Source organism: Engystomops pustulosus, chromosome 2, assembly GCF_040894005.1.
Source record: "Engystomops pustulosus chromosome 2, aEngPut4.maternal, whole genome shotgun sequence".
NCBI classification, from domain to species: domain Eukaryota; kingdom Metazoa; phylum Chordata; class Amphibia; order Anura; family Leptodactylidae; genus Engystomops; species Engystomops pustulosus.
Genome location: NC_092412.1, coordinates 247,269,260 through 247,290,390, shown reverse-complemented (window position 1 = coordinate 247,290,390; position 21,131 = coordinate 247,269,260). Strand labels below are relative to the sequence as shown.

Genomic DNA, 21,131 nt, shown 5'->3' with positions numbered 1-21,131 from the left:
GGATCAGTACAGGATGAGTAATGTCATGTATGTACACAGTGACTGCACCAGCAGAATAGTGAGTGCTGCTCTGGGGTATAATACAGGGTGTAACTCAGGATCAGTACAGGATAAGTAATGTCATGTATGTACACAGTGACTGCACCAGCTTGCAGAATAGTGAGTGCAGCTCTGGTGTATAATACAGGATGTAACTCAGGATCAGTACAGGATAAGTAATGTCATGTATGTACACAGTGACTGCACCAGCAGCAGAATAGTGAGTACAGCTCTGGTGTATAATACAGGATGTAACTCAGGATCAGTACAGGATAAGTAATGTCATGTATGTACACAGTGACTGCACCAGCAGCAGAATAGTGAGTGCAGCTCTGGAGTATAAAACAGCCCAATTCTTACCATACATCTCCCCATCAGCATCTTCTTCATCAAGAGACACCTGTGGTTGCGCCTTCACCTCTAGGTTTCTGCTCAGCCAGCTAGTCTGCTCCAGAGACGATCCTGCCACATTGCCCACGGCCTCCAGGATCTTCTGAGCCACTTCCTGTAATGTAAGTAGACGGTTATTTGGGAGAAGTCTTGCTTAATTTGGCTGTAGACACACATCAATTTTTATTATTTACTCTATGCCTATAAAGTAATATAAGAGAGGTGCACATATACATATATCTGATCTATGCTTAGACAAGGTCAGCCTTTTTAAAAGATAGATGACCCCTTTAAATCCCCCCAAAGGTCATAGGGGTTCAAAGTTGCCGACTAAACACTTTGGATAGTGACTGCTCCATACACATGCACACTTGGCTAAGTGCATGGGAAAAGGGCATGACTTATGGCAAAGGGCATGGGGGTCTAGCCTGGGGGTCCTCAGACACATAAGCCCCACCTTATACTGTTATTACATATTAGATTAGATTAGGAAGGTGACATTTACCTGCAGATCTCTTTGTTCTTTCTTGTTCTCCAAGTTTGGCGTCCTGGTCACAAAGTCATTGAGTATACTGCCAGGAATCAGGGACATAGCAATGCTTTATTATACGGAATATAAAACAATACATAACTAGAGGTAGGAGATCATCATGTCTGTCCTTAAAGGGGTGCATCCAGAGGATCTGCCAGGAAAGTGGTGGAGCCCTGCCTATTGGGAGAACTGTCTTCGCATAAAACATTGGGGCACATTTACTTACCCGGTGCAGTCGCGATCCAGCGGCGGGTTCTCTGACGCTGATTCGGGTCCGGACGGGATTCACTAAGGTCCGTGCGCCGATATCCTCTAGGTGTCACTGCTGCGCCGAGGTCCGCTGGAGTTTACCGGAGTTCACCTTCTATTTCTTAGTGCAGGTAAGTGCGTGTCAAGCGACACATATTTATTTTTTTAAATACAGAGGTTTTTCCGAATCAGTCGGGTTTTTCGGCGGCCAGGCCCTTGATTTCTGACGCATGCAACCCGGCGCGACTGCGCCGCAAAATCCGATCGCAATTCAGGGAAAAACAGCGCAAATCGGAAATATACGGGAAACCCAACGAAAATGCGCGAATTGGACCCTTCGTAAATGACCCCCATTGTCTGTGGTCTCCATAGAAGTCAATAGGAGTCAGCAGAAGGGACAGAGTAAAAAACGTTTTCCATAAATCCACAGACTTCAGCCGCCATCTTTCAATGGTGATGCTGATTGGTTTACTACATACTGCAGTACCAGTCACTGCCACTATCCAGTGTATGGCGCTATGCCTTCCCATCTCTGTTCTGCAGTGCAGATGTGGGGATGTCACTACCCACTATTCTGATATGAATGACCCGTTCTAAGGAAAGGCTATAAATAAATGTTAATTACAATTTCCAAGATACTTTCCCAGCTCCGGTATGGGATTGCGCCTATAGATGCTCCAATATTGTTATATATATATTCTTGATATATATATTTTTTTATGCTGACATAAGCAACTTCTGACCCAAGGGCAAGCATCTTTGCTTAAAGGAAACCTGTCATACCTAAGTTAACTAAACATATCTATGAAATCTGCCATAATAAGCAGTACAACTATCCTTATATTGTTCCTCCCCCATGCCTTAAAAGTCCATTTGTAAAGGCGATTCGCCATTTATGCAAATTTCACCATGTGAGATCAATTATCGTCATTTCTCAGAGCTGTATCCAGTATATTTATGTTGATCCTGTTCAGCCGTACCTACCCCATCATACTCACTAAAGAGAATTCTTGAGGGAGAGGTGAGCTGATTTCTCTTCAGCCAATCATACAACCAGTGTCTCTTTTAACCCCCTCATTCACCTCTCCTCCAGGAATTCTCTCAGCAGTCACACAGCCAGCATGGGAATGATGTAGCAGAGGGGAGTTTACTCGGCTGAAGAGAAAGCCTGCCACTTGTCAATCAGGAAGCTGGAGGCGTGGCTGTGCTAGAAGAACATGAATATGCATAGATAGGGAGTCAACTTTACAAATGAACTTTTCAGGCATGGGGAGGAACAATATAAGGATAGTTATGCTACTGTATAATAGCAGTTTTCAAAGATATATTTAGTAAGTGTGGGTTAGTTTATCTGACAGGTTCCATTTAAAGGAAACCTACCATATAAATCCATCATGATAAACCAGAGACATTACTCACAGATCCAGGCTCAGTGACTGTGGGAATCTTCTTATATTTGTTATCCATGGCCTCCACCTTTGAAAATTATGCTAATCAGTCTGAAGAGCTCCTGGGGTTGTTACCAGTGCCTCTCTGCTGTGCTGTAGCTTTACAGGTTGCTACACTGTCTCCCCCTTCGCTCCCTCAGCACTTACCTCCCTTCCCCTGCCTGATGTAAGCTCACTTCAGCAGAGGAAGTTTCAGCAAACAGTGGGAGGGGACAAGTGCCCGCACAGTGTAACAGCCCGTGCATCTACAGGGCTATGGTTTCACCCCCAGGAACCCTCCAGACTCATTAGCATAATTATAGTAGTAGATTTTAGAAGTTAGGAGGCCATGGATAACAAATATAAGAAGATTACCGCAGTCACGGTGCAATGTATGGGATAGGCTTGCTTGCTCTATATCCATTGGAGCCACATGAGAAATTGGAATGGTTTTAGAGGGCCGGACTACTTATTCTATACTTAAATACTGTATTCAGTATATTTCATATCCCTACATAAAAAAAGATAAATAAAACATTACAATGATTCAATGAAAATATGGAGGACCTCGTTACATCATTATTTAAAGGGGTTTTCCCACAAAGAAAAGTTAGGCCCTATCCACGGGATAACTTGCTGATCAGTGGGGGACTCAGTGCTGACACCCCCCACAGATTGTGAAAACGAGGGATCCGTTGGACCCCGCAGTGCTCGGCAGTTTCCGTCAGATCCATAAAGATTAATGGAGTAGAGCGGTCATGCACAGTCATCTGCTCCATTAGTCTGAAGGAGTGATGAGGGGTCCGATGGAGATACATGGGACCCCATCCAACTCATGGGATAGGGCCTAACTTTTCTTCGTGGGAAAACCCCTTTAATGATGGGGAGGGGAGCTCAAAGTTTTCAATGATCTCGCGTGGGCCGTACAACGCCCAGGTCTGCTCCATCTCATCTAGATCTTATTACTCACAATCCCCTGGGAATATCTGCACAGGAAAAGTCGGAGCAGATGTAAACTCCAGTAGAGAATTCGCTGTGAACCCACAAGTCAGACATGCAGATTCAGTGTGGATTTGGCAGTGGATATCCACTCAGCAGGGTTCACCATGACAGGGAGGCGACACATTAGCGTCAAAATCACGCACCATAGGACGCCCGTAGGGTGGAGGGGAATAAGGCGGCATGTGGGCGCCATACCTCTGGCCGTCGTTCTCTGTATAACTTAGCGTCATGAATTTATTTAGGAAATAAGGGTTACTCCAATGTCAGGCATTCATGGCACACCCTTAGGATATGTACTTACCTCAACAGTAAGAAGAAGCCGGGAGGAGCCAGATTTAAAGGGACAGACTCCTTCAGAAGGGTCAGCAATGGCTGGAAGTTTTCTTGCATTTCGGATGGGGAGAGTCTGCAAAATAAATCACAAGACATAGTATGGGTCAGTTCTTGTTATGTTTGAGCCTTATTGTTGGCAAATAATAATGCAAAAATTTTGGCAAATAATGTAAACAAAAATGATCTGATCCATTCACTCCATGGTTTTCAATTGGGCTCCATCCTACTGTAACATTACAGATGGCTATAGGTGAGTGTAATCCTACGAGTCAGGGTCCCGCAGTGTGTGCACATGGACCGAACCTCAGAGGATCCAGAATCTATAAATCCGCTCCCCTTTAAAACACAGCATCTGCGTCACATATAATGGTGCTATGGACCTACCTTTGTATAAAAGCGAAGCTGAACTGCAGCATCGGGATGTCGACGAGTGACGCCTTCTAGAGAAATCAGAGGAAAATCAATGATTGGAAATGATGGGAGTCGTCATACAAGTACCGGGAGCAGCGATGTCCATCCAATACCTCGTCTCCTTTTATCTGAGGAGGCTTCTTCACCACCTCCTTCACCAGATGCAATATGGTGTCAGTCTTCAGTGTCTTCAGGGCGCACATTAGGTCTACCAGGGTCAGCTGAGCCTCGCTGGGCACCGGTACAATCTACGGGAGGAACCAGGAGACAATCTCAATGCATCTGCTAGTCTGGGTGCCAGTAATGGACGTGCCCTATTGCATCTTGGCTCCCAGTTAAATTACAGGGGTCTTCCAGATATCAGAGTAAACCCCCCCAGGGGGGACAGACAGGTGGTCCATGGTTCTTCACCACAAGTGTCGTCACCAGTCCCGTAACCCCAGCACTTCCAGTACACCCCAAAGATCCCAAGACCACCGTGACGCTGGAACCAGGAGACTGAGAAGGGACCAGACCAGGGTTCAATTTTCCAGGATTTTTGGAGAATCCCTATAAACTGTCTAAGGAACATTCTAGTTATGGCTCCAGGAATACAGCTATAGCCAATATAGCCAAAAATCCAGGGGGTGTCAGTTGGGAGACCCCAAGTGATATAATATTCATAACTTAATCTACTGAAAAACTTGAAAAGTTACTTTAATATTTTTTAGGTAGGATTCCATCTTTTAAGTGAGGGGAAAAAATATAAAAGAACTCCCCAAAAAGTCAAGCAAATATGACTCTTATCAAGTCATTTTCACATGAGACGAGTCAAGTTTATTGGTTGCAGAGGTAATGTCACTTCAGAAGTCCCAATCTTTGCTTCTATAGCACCTAAAATTCTTATCCTGTTCTTGTATTAAGGATAAGAATCTTATCTTTCTGATTGCATCAGGCTTATGGTTCTATGGGCTACAGAACTGGACATACAGGCAGTTAAAAAGTGGTGGGAACTGGATCTTTATCTGCAGTTGCATTTCCAACTAGGTCTCAAGCTTCTTGCATCTGAAGCTCACAAAGCCTGATGTGATCTAAAAGATCACATCTGTAATATAACACTAAAATCATGTTTCCCTGTACTATAGAACAGAAGACGGGCGCTTCTCAAGTGACACTATCCCTGGATCTTCTAAAAGTGACCCATCTCTGGTGAAATCATTTTTGCCTGACTTTGGAGGAAGTAAACAGGTTTATAGGTAAACGGGTGGGATGTCACATACAAGAGGGAATTTTAGAAAGGAGTTCTCATACTCCTAGTTTGGGGAGGTAAAACTTTGTGACAGGTTCTCTTCATCTCCTATGCTCTAGTGTTTTCATCACGTCCCGTTACGCGGGGCCTCACCTTGGCTTTACTCTGAGCCTTGTTGAATCTCTTCCTCTTCCATACGGCGGCCACGGCCGCGGTCAGCTGCACCCCCAGAGGTGCTGTCAGTGGGTTGAGAAATTCTAAGATTTTTTGCTTCAGCGTCTGTAACACAGATCAAGATAAAGCTTCTTAGTTCATATTCACACCGGGCGGCAGTGACATTATGGGGCAGATTTACTTACATGGCCCATTCGCGATCCAGCGGCGCGTTCTCTGAACAGGATTCGGGTCCGGAAGGGATTTATGAAGGCAGTTCCTCCGCCGTCCACCAGGTGGCGCTGCTGTGCTGAAAATCATCTGAACGCGGTGGAATACACCGAGCTGGACCAGGTGAAGGTAAGAGCTTCCCAAGCGACACATTTTCGGTTTTTAAATGCGGCGGTTTTTCCGAATACGTCGGGTTTTCGTTCGGCCACGCCCCCCGATTTCCGTCGCGTGCATGCCAGCGCCGATGCGCCACAATCCGATCGCGTGCGCCAAAATCCCGGGGCAATTCAGGTACAATCGGCGCAAATCGGAAATATTCGGGTAACACGTCGGGAAAACGCGAATCGGGTCCTTAGTAAATGACCCCCTATATGTACAATTGTACAATGATGTCACATGACCCTCGGGACTCCCCGGTCCTTCTCAGAATCACCCTTGTTCCTTACCTTTGTGCTTTTGAAATAGACTGAAGATGAGCCCTTTATTGTCCCCAGGAGGTCGGAGGGTCTCCGCTCCCTCTCTTGCCTGGTGATGACGCTCCACAGTAGGGTCAGGCTGTTGACGATGCGCGGTAATTCTTCCAGAAGAGCGTTGCGAGCGTTCTTAAGATTGGCCGGATCTGATGAAGATGACTGAGCGGGGGGAAAAAAAAAAAAATAATCAAAGGAAGCCGATCACTTGGATTGTACATTATATCTATCAGGGGCGAGGGTGTAGGATAAAAAGACATCGCCGGGAGATGAGCGAGCTTTGGGTCGGTACGATTAAGGGGAATACAATATTTGTATAGGTTTTATAATGTTCTTCATACATTTACAAAAATTAAAACCTCCTGTACCTCCTTTTTTAATGTATCCTCCATTTTCTGGCGCTAATAACTTTTTCATACTTCGGTGTACGGAGCTTTGGGAGGTGTCTTTTTTTTGCAACTTTTGATCAACTTTTCAATGCTACCATTTTCAGGGCTGTCCGACCTTCTGATCACTTTTCATAAATTTTTTTATATTTTTCCAAATGGCAAAAAGTGCGATTTTCGTCTTTGGGCACTATTTTCCGTTATGGGGTTAAACGGCGTGAAAAAAAAGTTATTATATGTTGATAGATCGGGCATTTTCGGAAGCAGCGATACTTAATGTGTTTATGATTTTTACTGTTTATTTATATCAGTTCTAGGAAAAGGGGGCGTGTTTCGCATTTTTGGGGGTTTTTATTATTATTTTTTTTAATTTTTTTTTACTTTTACTATTTTTCAGACCCCCTAAGGTACTTTAACCCTTGGTTGTCTGATTGATCCTACCATATACTGCCATGCTACAGTACGGCAGTATATGGGGATTTTCATTCTCATACATTACAATGTGCAATTAGCGCATAGTAATGAATGGGTTAAATCCAACCCAAGGCTGTCATGACAACTGATCGCCGCTTCCCGATGACGTCACGGAGAGCGACAATCTCCACCAAGATTGGGCCATCGCCCATGCGCCACCATCTTTTTGATGCTGCGGGTTGACACCCCAATCGTGGGTGTTACCGATAAGCCTTTGCTGCGATATACAGCAAAGACTTACAGGCTATGGAGAGGGCTCAGCCCGTGAACCCTCTCCATGCACCCGCAGCCGACCTGTGATGTGCTCTTACATCACGGGTCATTAAATGGTTAAGCCAGGGCAGAACAACACATGTTGTCATACAGCTCAACTTTAAGGGTCCACCAGTAACCAGCACCTCTGATACAGGATTTTAAATGCGATGAATGTGACTGCACTTTATGTACATGCTCAGTAGTGAAGCTCCTCTGCTACAGATAAGAGGAAGAAGCAGCTGGAAAGCAATGACTGCATTTATCTCAGCGCTGCTAGATGGACCAGGAAATCAATACTGTTGAAATTGATGAATGGTTTATTCACTCCACATCGCTGGGAGGCAGTGACCTGTACATTATCCTAGAGAGGACAGAAGCAAGATTATCAGGTGACAAAGTGATGGCGGTAACATGGAACAGGCAGATTCCTTCAGTAACAGAGGGTCAATGGCGTCACAGGCATCTATAGGCAAAGATCTGAGACTTTCCAGCAAAACAACATAAAGTTTGTCTGAAACGACGAGACATGCGATGATAGAAAATACCTTCTTTGACTGAGTGGGATGATCCAAGAGGCAAAAATGACCGATCGTGGTGAGTCCCTCCAGGAGGGTGAGCGGGTAATCCGGGGAGACGTTCTCTCTTTTGGAAGCCGAGCTGCTGGAAGAAATACAGGGTAAGATTCTCATTCTCAAAAATGTGTGTATATATATATATATAATGTAACAGCAGGTTTATTAGATCACGTTAGTCTGTCTGCTTTACTTTGTGTACTTCTATAAACCGAGCATGTGCATAGGTGTCACCTAATCCCCCATCTATTCATCATTCACCCATCTAGGCACGTCTTTCACACACTTAAGTCCATACATCCACTTACTCATCCATCAAAATACGCCATTCACACACTCACTGGGCTATCTGCAGGGAAGATCCTGGGAATCTGCAGGGAAGATGTTCCACGACTTCCCGATTATACCGGAAAAGCTATTCTGTAGATACTATGGGGCAGATTTACTTACCCGGTCCATTCGCGATCCAGCGGCGCGTTCTCTGCGCTGGATCCGGGTCCGGCCGGGATTTATGATGGTAGTTCCTCCGCCGTCCACCAGGTGGCGCTGCTGCGCTGAAGTGCGCTGGAATGCCTCCAAATACACCGGCCTATCGTGGATGAAGACGAGTGAAATTTTCGCGACAATTTTTTTTTAAATGCGGCGGTTTTTCCGAATCCGTCGGGTTTTCGTTCGGCCACGCCCCTCTGATTTCTGTCGGGTCAGAATCCGATCGCGTGCGTCAAAATCCCGGGGCAATTCAGGTACAATTGGCGCAAATCGGAAATATTCGCGTCGGGAAAACGTGAATCGGGCCCTTAGTAAATAACCCCCTATGTCTCCCCTATTGCCTCTATACAAAGTTCGAGAACACCTAATCAATGTGGGGGCCTGGGTCAGGCCCAAATGATCTTAAATTAATCAACTTTTCTGAAGATAGATCAGTGATAAAGTCTAAGATGGAGAGGGAAAGTCAACAAATCTGTGAATATCTTGGACTTCTTCTACATCCACTCACCAACCATGACTCCAACTGCACATGCGTCCATCCACTCACCCGACTATCTATTGCGTTTCTCCAAAAATAAGATCTACCCTAAAAATAAGCCCTAGTTATAAACAGCTATATCATCTGTACAATGACATCTAGAAACCAGTTCTGGGGTCATTTAAAAAGAGGAGAATCTTTTACTTAATTTGTGTTTCTAGGTGCCAAACAACCAGAGAGATCCTTTGTTAAAGTTACAGTCCAAAATGTGATTTTCATATACAGACCCCACTCTGGACTGTAAGATTAACAGTAGGTATCTCCATATCGGTGGCAATTAGAAACACAATCCTGGTGCAATATTAAAAGGGAGATTATCCTCTTTAAAATGACACCAGAACATGGTACAGAAGATATGGTTGTCATATATATTGTGATTTTTATATACAGACCGCACTCTGGACTGTAAGATTAACAGTGGGTATCTCCATATCGGTGGCAATTAGAAACACAATCCTGGTGCAATATTAAAGGGGAGATTATACTCTTTAAAATGACACCAGAACACGGAACAGAAGATTATAAGAATTCTGTCCTCTTCCGGCCTGTAAGTTAGAAGCACCTTGGAGAAGGAGGAGGAAAGAGCTGCAGGGAAGAGGGAGCTGACAGGTGCAATGTACAAGCAGCTTCAGGGACAAAAAGGGGCTCATTTAAGGAAAGTGCAATTACTAAACATGAGAAATTGGGGCCAATGATTCTAAAGGCAAAAGAATCACAAGAAATCCACAATGGAATTCAGGAGAGTATTGGAGGGTAATGATGAAGTTCCAAAAAATGAAGACATCCCTCGAAAATGAGCCTTTATGCATTTTTTGGATCAAAAAAATAAAATTAATTAATTTCAGAGACACTGGGTATCAGGCTTCTTCTTGTCTGTGAAGAGTCAAATCACATTATACCAGGGCCTAATTTCTTATTCATCTCACCTTATTTTAACCGTTTCATTTTCATACTGCTTCACCAGCTCATCCAAATTCTTACATATCTGCGCAACGAAAGGTGCTACAGTCAATCCCAAAGATTTGCCGAAAAACGGCAGCGATGATGTCACCAGAGCCACCCACGGAGGGTGCATCCCATATCCATACTCGGGACGTAACGCCCTCACAACGGCGGACACAAACAACCCCTGTGAGGTTATGGCGTGTGACTGCACATACTGCATAGCGTTAATGGACTGCTGAAAGTTCAATCCCCGGAGCCATTCCTTGGAGAGGTCTACTGGAGAATCCTGGTCTTCTTGCAGTTGCCTCAAGTGATGCTCCAGGACAATCAAAACCTGAAGAAGCTTCAAAAGCTCGATCTGAAGGGGATGTTCACTCCAGATCTGGTCTTGACCAAAATTGATGACGCTCTCTTCAAACAAGCCTTCGTCTGCCATGTCCTTGTTGCCACCATGAGACACCAGCTCGTACTTCTTCTGACTGGTGTACATGGAAGCGGACAAGGAGAGAAGAACAAATTCTTGAACTTTGCATCTTTCCAGTAAGTTATGGATAAAGTCGACGTTCTTTCCTTCCGAGTTCTTGGCAACGGTGGCCAACTGGGACATGACCCTGATGAGAACTTCTACGCTCTTCACTTGGACGTCTCGATTGCCGAGCACGTCTTTATGACTCACCTTCAGGTAGCACGGGTAGTAGGAACGTAAAAAGCCAAGGCAAAGGTAAGTAAGAAGTTCTATCAAAAGAGAATGAGGACACATGGAAGGAGACTGAGTCTGGAGCTTCCCATAGAAACTTTGTCCAACCAAAGCTTCTTGGTGACGTGCAAGAAGGTTGTATATCAAGTTGAGGTGGGCGGTGGAGCTGGTGTCCATACTGGTGCTGGCTACGGCTTCGATGAACTCTTTAGGGTTGGTTTTTAGGACGGCCTCCAATACTGAGAACGCGTATAACACCCTCTTGGAGTCGTAAGGTTGTAAGTATAAGAGGATGTGCTTGAAAAGGGCTTCAATTAGTTCCTCCTTCTCCTTCTGCTGCTTAAGAAGCTTGGTGGTCCTGATGGCCTGAAGCTCCAGTTCTGCTTCGTCGTCACTGGAAAGAGACTCCGAGGTCTGTGTGACATCGGACTCGGTCCGTACCAAATTCAGTAAGGCGCTAGGCCTGGGCACGTCCATGCAGGACATATTCGGCTGGCAAAAAGGCCTAGAAGACCCCTGGCCATCGATGTTGTCCCCATTACTCCAACGATGCTCAGTGCTGGAGTCTACAGAACTGGGATTAAAGGAAGACGTGTTTTCGCTGGCGCTTTGCCCGACGCTCGTGTCGGCGGATTCTGTGTGCTCGCTGTCCTCCTCCTGGCCCTCATCTTCATAGGATGGAGGTTCGGAGCTCTCCGAAATATGGTGATCGGTCATCTCGTTTTTCATCTTTTCGGGATCCTTCTCCACCTCTGCCCAGATGGCCTCCCTGTCCACTGTGGTGAACTGAGGGAGAATCTCCTCCGAATTACTCTCTGGATATTCGTGGCCTCCTCCTGGGTCTTTTAGGGAAGATCTTTTCCGTCTGCACCAGTAGCTGATTTCTTCTACATGGAAAATAAGAAAGGATAGATTGGATATCATGCAAATGACCCTGTATATAAAGTGAGGAACCGCTGGAAATTATATAATATATTCAGGATTGTAGCTCCCCCAGGTTCAGGTGTGAGATGCCCTCACACTGCTGTGCTCTCCGCTCTCTGTAACTTCTGATTTAATACGAAAGTCACTCAGGGCAGACCAAAGGGTCTGTAGGTGAGAGCTAAGAGAAAACAGCAGTGTCAGGAAAAGAGAAGAATAAATCCTGGATTATTATGGATCTTATTTTTCACAGTCCTGCTGCTACTAACGACATACACAAATGTATGATGGATAGTCTATAGTTCTGCAACGTCAAACCTTCAGACAAATTCCCTAATGACCTCTGGGACTGCCATGACCTGCAAACGAAAGGGTCATAACACTAATTTAGTTCTGCACCCCCTTCCAAGTTCTTTTTGAGTAAGGAAATCACTTTATAAAATGAGAACAGAACCTGGCAGCAGCATTTACCCCAGTAAACTAGCAGCACCCCCCTCAGGTTGAGAATGAAATGTCCTTTTAAGAATTCCCTTTTTTTTATGTGACATCTCACCCTACGGAGAAGAGTCATATTGTTCCTATGATGAGTCAAGTTTAGAGGCTGATGCTGAAGAGTCATTGTAGACCCCATTATCTTCAGTTCTACAATATCTAGTAACATACAAATTCATATTAAAGACAAGAATCTCATCAGTTTTGATCTAAAAAACTGGACATACAGATACATATTAGATCTTCATCTGCTTGAATTTCCAACTATGTCTTTAACGCCCTGCATCTCTGGTTCTGTAGAACCATAAGCCTGATGGGGTCTAAAAGATGGAATTCTTATCTTTAATAAGACAGAAAAAAAATGTATGTTTCTAGTTGCTACAGAACTGAAGATAAGAGTATCTGAAGTGACACTGCCCCTACAGCCTCTAAACTTGACCCATCTCGGGTACAATCTGACTCTTTTCTGCACATGACTTGAAGAAGATTTTTTTTAGATTTCACATAAAACAGAGAATCCTATTATGGACATTCCATGCCCTAAGGGGGCTACTAGTTTAGTGTGGTAACTCTTGATGACAGGTTCCCTTTAAGATCACAATGAAGCTCAGTCTGTGATACCTGAGGAATTCTTCTGCTTAATGCACTGAATGGACGTCCTCTGGGTCTTAGGGTGTAACAGGAGTAACAGGACAGGCTCCAAGATTCGGGCGACGTCATTTAAAGACAGAGCCCGCACCAGCCAGCCCTGAGCAGCGGCGCTGATGGCCCCGTCCGTACAGTTCAGACTGTCCAGAACCACGAAGAGAGATCTGAAAAGACCCAGAGATCAGTAATGCGGCAGAACCAGCAGAAGACAACGCGATCCGGAAGAATTCTATCACCTGTCAAAGGATCTGTTATGTGACGTCACCCGGCTGCCTTGTATCTCCCTGGTCAGATGCCAGATCACAGAGAACCGGAACAGCGCCTCCAATCTGATCACCTGCAATGAGAGAAAATACGTGTCTCTATGGTAACAGACAACAAATGAAGTCGGTGTAGTCTGATCCGCCTCATATTTTCATTTACTGTATTATGAGTTTTAACAAGAAAAAAAAAAAAAAATCACACTCAACAGTGGCTGCATCTTATAGCTCGGAGGTCAGGAGGATCCAGCACTGCCAGACTCTCCTGCCCGCTATCCTGGAGATCAGGGGAAGCGCTAACAAAGCACTTCACTTCATCTTTGAGAGAGAATCGCCTCGGCACCGCTCTCTCCCTCTGCTTGCTCGTCCTGACAGTAGTATTACTGCAGGACCTAGAGTGATGTCAGGAGCATGTGACTGCAAGGACCCAATGCAGTAATATGAAAGGCCTGAGCCAGGGCTTAGGACCTGAGAGCTGTGCGTGTGGGTATGGATGTAGCAGTGCTGAGTGTGTTTATGTCAGTGATTGTATGTAGCAAAGCTGTACTTGAGTGTAGCAGAGTTGTGTGTATGTGAGGAAATTGATGTAGCAGAGCAGTTTGTATGTGAAAGCTGTACTTGAGTGTATGGATTTAGCACAGCTGTGTGAGTTAGTGAGTGGATGTAGCATGCTTTGTGTTAGCACAGCTACCTCCACCCACTACCAACATCCACTTACTAACACACTCAGCCATGCTAAATCCATACACTGTAATAGAGCTCTGCTACATCCATCCATCCTTCCCCCACACCCCTGCTACATTCATTCACTCACCCTGCACAACATACACTCAAACACAGCTCTGGTACATCCATACATTCAGATATAGCTTTGCTGCATCCATTCCCTCACACATAGCACTGCTACATCCACTTACCATGGGTGAGGGAATGGATGTAGCAGAGATGTACTTGAGGGTATGGTTGGAGCAGAGCTGTACTTGAGGGTATTGATGTAGCAAAGTTATGTTTGACTGTAAGGCTTTAATAGAGCTGTGTGTTTTAGTGAATGGATGTAGCAGTGCTGTGCGTTAGCACTGCTACATCCACTCACTAACACACAACACACAGCTATGCCAAATCCATACACTCAGGTACAGCCCTACTACATCCATTACCTCACACATAGCAATTCTATAACCACTCACTGTGTGAGGGAATGGATGTAGTAAAGCTGTACTTCTGTGTATGGATGTTTGAGTCTATGTTAGATGGATGGATGTAGCAGGGCTGTACTTGATTGTATGGATTTAGCAGTGTTGTGTAGTCAGTAGATGTAGCAGTATTGTGTGTGTTAGTGAGTGGATGCAGCAGTACTGTGTGTGTTAGTGAGTGGATGTAGCAGTACTGTGTGTGTTAGTGAGTGCATGTAGCAGTACTGTGTGTGTTAGTGAGTGCATGTAGCAGTTGTGTGCTTGTATGTGACCACCACAGAATTTTTAATTGGTATCAAATATATTTTTCCTTTTTGTGGATGACAATCTTATAGTAAGGTGCATCTTAGTACCAAAAATATGGTATACATCCTGTAAGTAGGGGTCCATTCGATGGAAGGACTACTTAGACTACACAGAATTTGTTTGTTGTCTGTTACCATAGAGACGCATAATCCTGCAAGGAGCTGTGAAGGCAGGACCACGGGTCTTCCTTACCTTATCGTGGTCCAGCAGGGTCTGGCAGATGATCTCTTCGCAGATATTAGCAGAAGGCGCCAAGCAGTGCAGTCTATAGAAGAGCTCCACGCAGGTGATATGATGCTCTCTGGTCTCCATGTTCAGCTGGTTCCACAGCACGTGAGCCACTCTCTACCGAAAAAGAGGAGTCATTACCACCCCCTACCAACAGACCCCATGTGTAGTGTCACCCGCAGCCACGTGTCACCAACTTCTATCTATCTGCAGTTCAGAAAGCAGGGACAACACACGACTGCAAGATCAGACTACGCAGGGTTCGTTTGTAGTCTGTTGCCGAGGAAACACACAAAAACTTTAGCCAACTCAATGAATAGGTGTGAAATGAATGACGTTGCTGATCCAATAATACGAGTAGATGATATTACTAAGAACACTTACTGGGTAGAAGTCTGTCTTTTCGGCGATGACTTTGAGGACTCCGGGAGAGACTGGTGGGACGGTGACCATCTGCAGCTTCCCGAAGACTGCGCTGTAGCCGGCCATTTTTGAGCGCTTCATTCTGTCTTCCATGACCAGCGAGAGGGACTGTGAATGGTTAACCACTTCCAGGAGAGTGGAGATGGCCACGTTCTGTATGTAACAATCCTTCACGCAGCAGCACACCGTCATCAGGGACTTAAACCACAGAGGGAACCCCGCGTCACCAGACCCTGGAGGGAGATACAGGGTTAACCAAAAATCGCCCAGTAACACGAGGAGAACGCTGGAAAATATCCGTGGTGCGAAGGCAGAGGCTTTTTCATGTTTTTTTAAATGCAAATATGGATGCAGCCATATGGGTGGCCATTATGTTTAGATCTAAAGGGAACCTGTCAGCAAAGTTTACCCCATTAAAAGTTAAGTGAGAAAAGTCATATTTACCTGAAACAAAGAATCAAATTTTGCAGTATGCACCACAAGTATATGACCCAATAAAGCTATTTCAGTGACACTGTGATCTCACTTGAATTGTATATTTAATTAAACATTGCACAGTATTAGAAGATACACATTTACTAAGGGTCCGCACACCGCATTTCCGTGGGGTTTCCCGACTATTTCCGATTTGCGCAGCATTTTACATGGGTTTTTGGCGCACACGACAATGCACGAACATGCACCGGGAAGAAGAAGGTGAACTCCAGCGAACCTGAGCGGGGAAGCGACACATGCTGGATATCGGGTGCAAGATCTTAGTGATTTGCACCGGACTTCATCCTCGTCGGACAACGCACCTCGGGGATCGCGACAGGACTGGGTAAGTAAATGTGCCCCACAGAACTTCAAATGTGGAAACAAAAGAATAACGATGTTACAATGTAACGATATGTTTTAGATGTTACAATAGTAGATAGTGCTGGGCCCATTCCTTTAGAATCCTAGCATTCCTAAAATACATTCTTTAGAGCATCAACAACATATTAAAAAAAACATAAGAAGCATACAAAAAAGGATGCTCTAAAGAATGTTTTTTTAATATCTTTTTATGCTTTTTTGATATGTTGTTGATGCTCTAAAGAATGTATTTTAGGAATTCTAGAATTCTAAAGGAATGGGCCCAGCACTATATACTATTGTAACATTTAAAGGAAACCTACCATTTCAAATGGTAGGTTTAAGCTGTAAACACCGAGCACCAGCTCAGGGTGAGCTGGTGCCGGTGCTTAGTTTCATTAGTGTTAAAACCGCGGTATCGCGGTTTTAACACTTTTTAAACTTTATAGCAGAAACTGCTTCGGCGCTGCGTGCGCACGATCGTGCACGCGCCTACATAGGAAATGCCGCAGGCGTTCCGCGCGCAGCGCCGAAGCGGCTTCTGCTATAAAGTTTAAAAAGTGTTAAAACCGCGATACCGCGGTTTTAACACTAACGAAACTAAGCACCGGCACCAGCTCACCCTGAGCTGGTGCTCGGTGTTTACAGCTTAAACCTACCATTTGAAATGGTAGGTTTCCTTTAAAACATTTCGTTACATTAACGTTAACTTGTTATTCTTTTGTTTCCACATTTTAAATACTGTGTACACAGCACCGATCATGGCTGTTACTGCTGCACTATGCAGCAAACACCCTGACAGTATAAGAAGGGCTCAAGCCCAGTGAGCCCTCCTCATACAGCCTCAGTGGCCATGTGACCTATCTGTATGTCACATGTCAGTAAGATGTTAACATGACATCATCTGTTGCTATTTCATATGAAGATCTGTGTTTTAAAGGAATATTTATTTTCATTTATGGAAATAAAGATTGCTAAAAAAATGACACCAGCAGCATCTTTCTAGGTGCCATAGAACAGAAGATAAAATATGACTCATCTTAGGTAAAATATGACACTTCTCAGCTCATTATCATCTGACTTTGGAATAGTTTTTTTTTTAAAATAGGTAAATTTATAGGGAACTCTCAGAAAGGACATTTCATACCCTACATAAGGGGGTGGTAGTTTAAAGGAAACCTACCATTTCAGATCGTTGGTGTAAGCTGTAAACACCGAGCACCAGCTCAAGGTGAGCTGGTGCCGGTGCTTAGTTTCGTTAGTGTTAAAACCGCGGTATCGCGGTTTTAACACTTTTTAAACTTTATAGCAGAAACTGCTTCGGCGCTGCGTGCGTGCGCGCGCCTACATAGGAAATGCCGCAGGCGCTAGCGGCTTCTGCTATAAAGATTAAAAAGTGTTAAAACCGCGATACCGCGGTTTATAACACTAACGAAACTAAGCACTGGCACCAGCTCACCCTGAGCTGGTGCTCGGTGTTTACAGCTTACACCGACGATCTGAAATGGTAGGTTTCCTTTAATGGAGTAAAATATGGTCATAGGTTCCCTTTTAAGGCTGAGTGGGAGCTGCGAAGAGTTGGTGCACCGTACATTGTAGCCACACCCATGGTGCACCGTACATTGTAGCCACACCCATGGTGCACCGTATATTGTAGCCACACCCATGGTGCACCGTACATTGTAGCCACGCCCATGGTGCACCTAAAAGCTTATTTTGCTTATAAATTAAAATGAAGATTTCTCTGCGCTCCGGTGACAGATCTTCTGTCCTTATGATCCCGGACACTTCCCCTACGTGTGACCTTTATACGCTGTCCCTTTCCCCCCTCTCACCTGGCACTTGGAATAGAGCGGAGTGTAGCTGTTCCATCTCCTCCTCTGACAGATAGACTGGGAATGTGGCACAGTCCAGCAGGAAGTGACAGGCCGCGGCAAACGCCTCCCTGCAGTCCTCGGACATCTGCCCCATGTTCTGGATGTAGCGGTCGATGTCCCACTCCTCATCCGACCCCTTGTTCCCCTTTTTACTCGCGCTGCGGGACGGAGAATGTTCAATCCTATTGTTTTTCTGTTTCGCCATCGGAGGCCGCTGAGTAAAGAAATCGCTCAGCATCTGCTTGAACTGGGGCACGGTGATGGTTTTGGGCTCCCAGTGCCCCTTTCTCTTTACCGGCTCATCGCTGCCCCCATCGCTCTGTGGCTGAAGCTGCAAACCAAACAGGTGCTTGCTGGCAAAATTGGCCACCAGGTCCTGTATACAGAGCAGCGTCTTCTGGACGCTGCCGCCCTTCTTCCAGACGTCTCCCTTTTCTGGGCACACTTTGGGAATACGCAGGTATCCGGACAGCTCCGGGGTGGAAGCGCTCAAGCCGATTCCGCTGTCTTCCGATTTTAATGGAGGGTATAAGGCATCTTCTCCCACTTCCACTTCAGTTTCGCTGCCGCTTTGTACCTTAAGAGACTCCTTTGAAGGGCTCTGCAATGAAATAGGAATTGTTTTAGGAATTTTACCCCATTAAACTCCCAGCCCCATCAGTTCGGAGATGAAAAGTCCCTTCTAGAATTCCCTCTTTAATGTGAAATCTTATCCGTTTGTCTATAAAAAAAAATCTCCCCCAAATTCATGTGACAATGAGCAGAGAAGAGGCAGATTCTACCTTCAGAGGGCTCCATCTTCTGTTTTAACCGACATAGAAACCAGATTCTGGTGTCATTTTAGCATCAGGCTTGTGGTTCTGGGATTTCCAGAACCGGAGATACGGACAATTAAAGACACACTTGAAAATGTGAGCTGCAGGTAAAGATCTAATTCCCTCCTTTTTTTCTGTCTGTATCTCTGGTTCTGTAGGTCACAGAAACACAATCCTGGTGTGTTCAGAAAGATAAGAGTCTTATCTTTTATATGACACCAGCAGCACGATTTTATGTACTATAGAACCGAAAATAGGGGCGCAAGTATGACTGTTCTCTTCAAGTTTTCACATGAATTTGGAAGCCGTGTCCAGGGGAGGAGGAAAAGAGCCTGATACGGGGTGAAAGAAACAATTTTCTCTCATAGAATGTATTCCAAAGTTTCTTATTTTAGCTTGTACTACTGATGCATGCGGTTTGTTGAAAGGTTGAGGGCCCCCATGTTGACTACTTACACTGTCGGGGCTCCCAGATTCCAGGTCAAGGTAGGCCGGAGGCATCTGCACTTTACTGAGGACTTTGAAACAAGTCTTCAGCGCCTGGGTCAGCTCCGGCAGGCTGAGAGAGTCCATGTTCTCAGACAGAGACTGGGCCATGTAGCTGAGCATCTGAGGTAGGTACTGAGTCTGCACTTCAGAGTAAAGCTCCTGACGGGGGCACAGAAATAAAAAAATAATATATAAAAAATATTTAACCATGACCTATTGTAAGGCACTGTTATGCTTTTGATTCCATAAAATCTTGTTGAAACTAAAAAATATGTAGAAAATTGTTAGGTTAATAATAATAAGAGAAGTAATAAATGAATAATATAAAAAATAATAAGATACATAATAAAAAGATAAGTAATACATAAATAATGTTAAAAAAATTTGATGAATACCAATAAGAAATAATATTAAAAAAATTAATGACATGTAAATGGAAAAACAATAAGATAAATAAGATAAGTTATATATAAGTAATATATAAAAAAAATAATAAAAAGTAGGATAAGCAATAAATAAATAATGTTAAAAATTAGATGAATAATTGTAACAATATAAAAAAGACAAATATTATATAAGTAATATAAATAGATAATAAGATAAATAATATATAAATAATACAAATAATAAGATAAATCGTTTATATATACATTTTTTTGCATTTTATTCCAATCTCAGGTAGCCGGGTTTTTACCTATAAAGTAAGATGATACTACGGTGATTTCAAGCTACCTTTTGGTGGGGGTCTGATTGCAGGGACCACCACTGATCACAATAATGGGGGTCCCTTGATTCCACAAATGAATGGAGCAGTTATACAATACAAGAGACCCCCATTCTGGTTATCAGCCGTGATAAACCCACCATTAAGTAAGTTACCCGGAGGAATAAGGATAACTTACTTTGTGGTTGGCCCCTGCTCAATCTTGCACTGTCCAATCAGAGCAAGGGATAAGGTAACACCCACTTGTCGGTTTATTCATACATTTTCCAGAAGGAATAACAGAAGAACGTAGCAATCAAGGGCTATGAGAAGAGATGTCAGGAGAGGCCCTCAAAATACTCTATTTACCCATGGCCCTTACCAGAGGAATGACATCAAGAAGGAAGACCAGGAGAGTGCAGACCTCAGACACACAAGGAGCTCGTCCCACGTACTTGGGGTCACTGCCGTCCCCACTTTTTCTGCAAAAAAATGAAGAGACATCTGCTCCATTTCACAGCCTCCTCCATATGATATAATGGTGGTACTACAAGTCCCAGCAGGAATGTTTGGGTTACAGAGGCAAATACCTGAAGCTGTGCTCGAAGCACAAGGTCATGTAATCCCACAGGAAGTCCGAGCTGAGGGACGTGATGAGGAGATTCACCGTTTTCACGATTTCTGAGGCATTTTTGTTTTCTTTAATTGCACTGGAAAGCAGGAGACGAGAGTGAGATCATCTGCAGCTTGTACTATAGTGCGGGGTATGACATAGGACAAGGGGGAGATCATCTGCAGCTTGTACTATAGTGCAGGGTATGACATAGGACAAGGAGGAGATCATCTGCAGCTTGTACTATAGTGCAGGGTATGACATAGGACAAGGAGGAGATCATCTGCAGCTTGTACTATAGTGCGGGGTATGACAGGACAAGGAGGAGATCATCTGCAGCTTGTACTATAGTGCAGGGTATGACATAGGACAAGGAGGAGATCATCTGCAGCTTGTACTATAGTGCGGGGTATGACAGGACAAGGGGGAGATCATCTGCAGCTTGTACTATAGTGCAGGGTATGACATAGGACAAGGAGGAGATCATCTGCAGCTTGTACTATAG

At 44.5% G+C, this 21,131-nt stretch overlaps 1 protein-coding gene across 2 annotated transcripts in view; it reads right to left on the bottom strand.

Annotated features, from left to right (window-relative positions):
- The window catches only part of DOP1B (DOP1 leucine zipper like protein B), a 67,783-nt gene that overhangs the window by 10,390 nt on the left and 36,262 nt on the right, over positions 1 to 21,131 (bottom strand). The window contains exons 11-27 of one of the 2 annotated variants that reach the window (XM_072138736.1): positions 20,604 to 20,723; positions 20,396 to 20,495; positions 19,278 to 19,469; positions 17,965 to 18,607; positions 15,254 to 15,525; positions 14,834 to 14,986; positions 13,119 to 13,219; positions 12,856 to 13,046; positions 10,106 to 11,708; positions 8,126 to 8,240; positions 6,442 to 6,627; positions 5,765 to 5,890; positions 4,497 to 4,631; positions 4,357 to 4,412; positions 3,941 to 4,045; positions 935 to 1,001; positions 400 to 544 (exon numbers count right to left, since the gene is read on the bottom strand). In XM_072138736.1, the coding sequence (XP_071994837.1) occupies positions 400 to 544; positions 935 to 1,001; positions 3,941 to 4,045; positions 4,357 to 4,412; positions 4,497 to 4,631; positions 5,765 to 5,890; positions 6,442 to 6,627; positions 8,126 to 8,240; positions 10,106 to 11,708; positions 12,856 to 13,046; positions 13,119 to 13,219; positions 14,834 to 14,986; positions 15,254 to 15,525; positions 17,965 to 18,607; positions 19,278 to 19,469; positions 20,396 to 20,495; positions 20,604 to 20,723 (4,310 nt within the window). The remainder of the gene's footprint in view (positions 1 to 399; positions 545 to 934; positions 1,002 to 3,940; positions 4,046 to 4,356; positions 4,413 to 4,496; positions 4,632 to 5,764; positions 5,891 to 6,441; positions 6,628 to 8,125; positions 8,241 to 10,105; positions 11,709 to 12,855; positions 13,047 to 13,118; positions 13,220 to 14,833; positions 14,987 to 15,253; positions 15,526 to 17,964; positions 18,608 to 19,277; positions 19,470 to 20,395; positions 20,496 to 20,603; positions 20,724 to 21,131) is intronic. The other variant, XM_072138737.1, reaches the window with a different exon arrangement.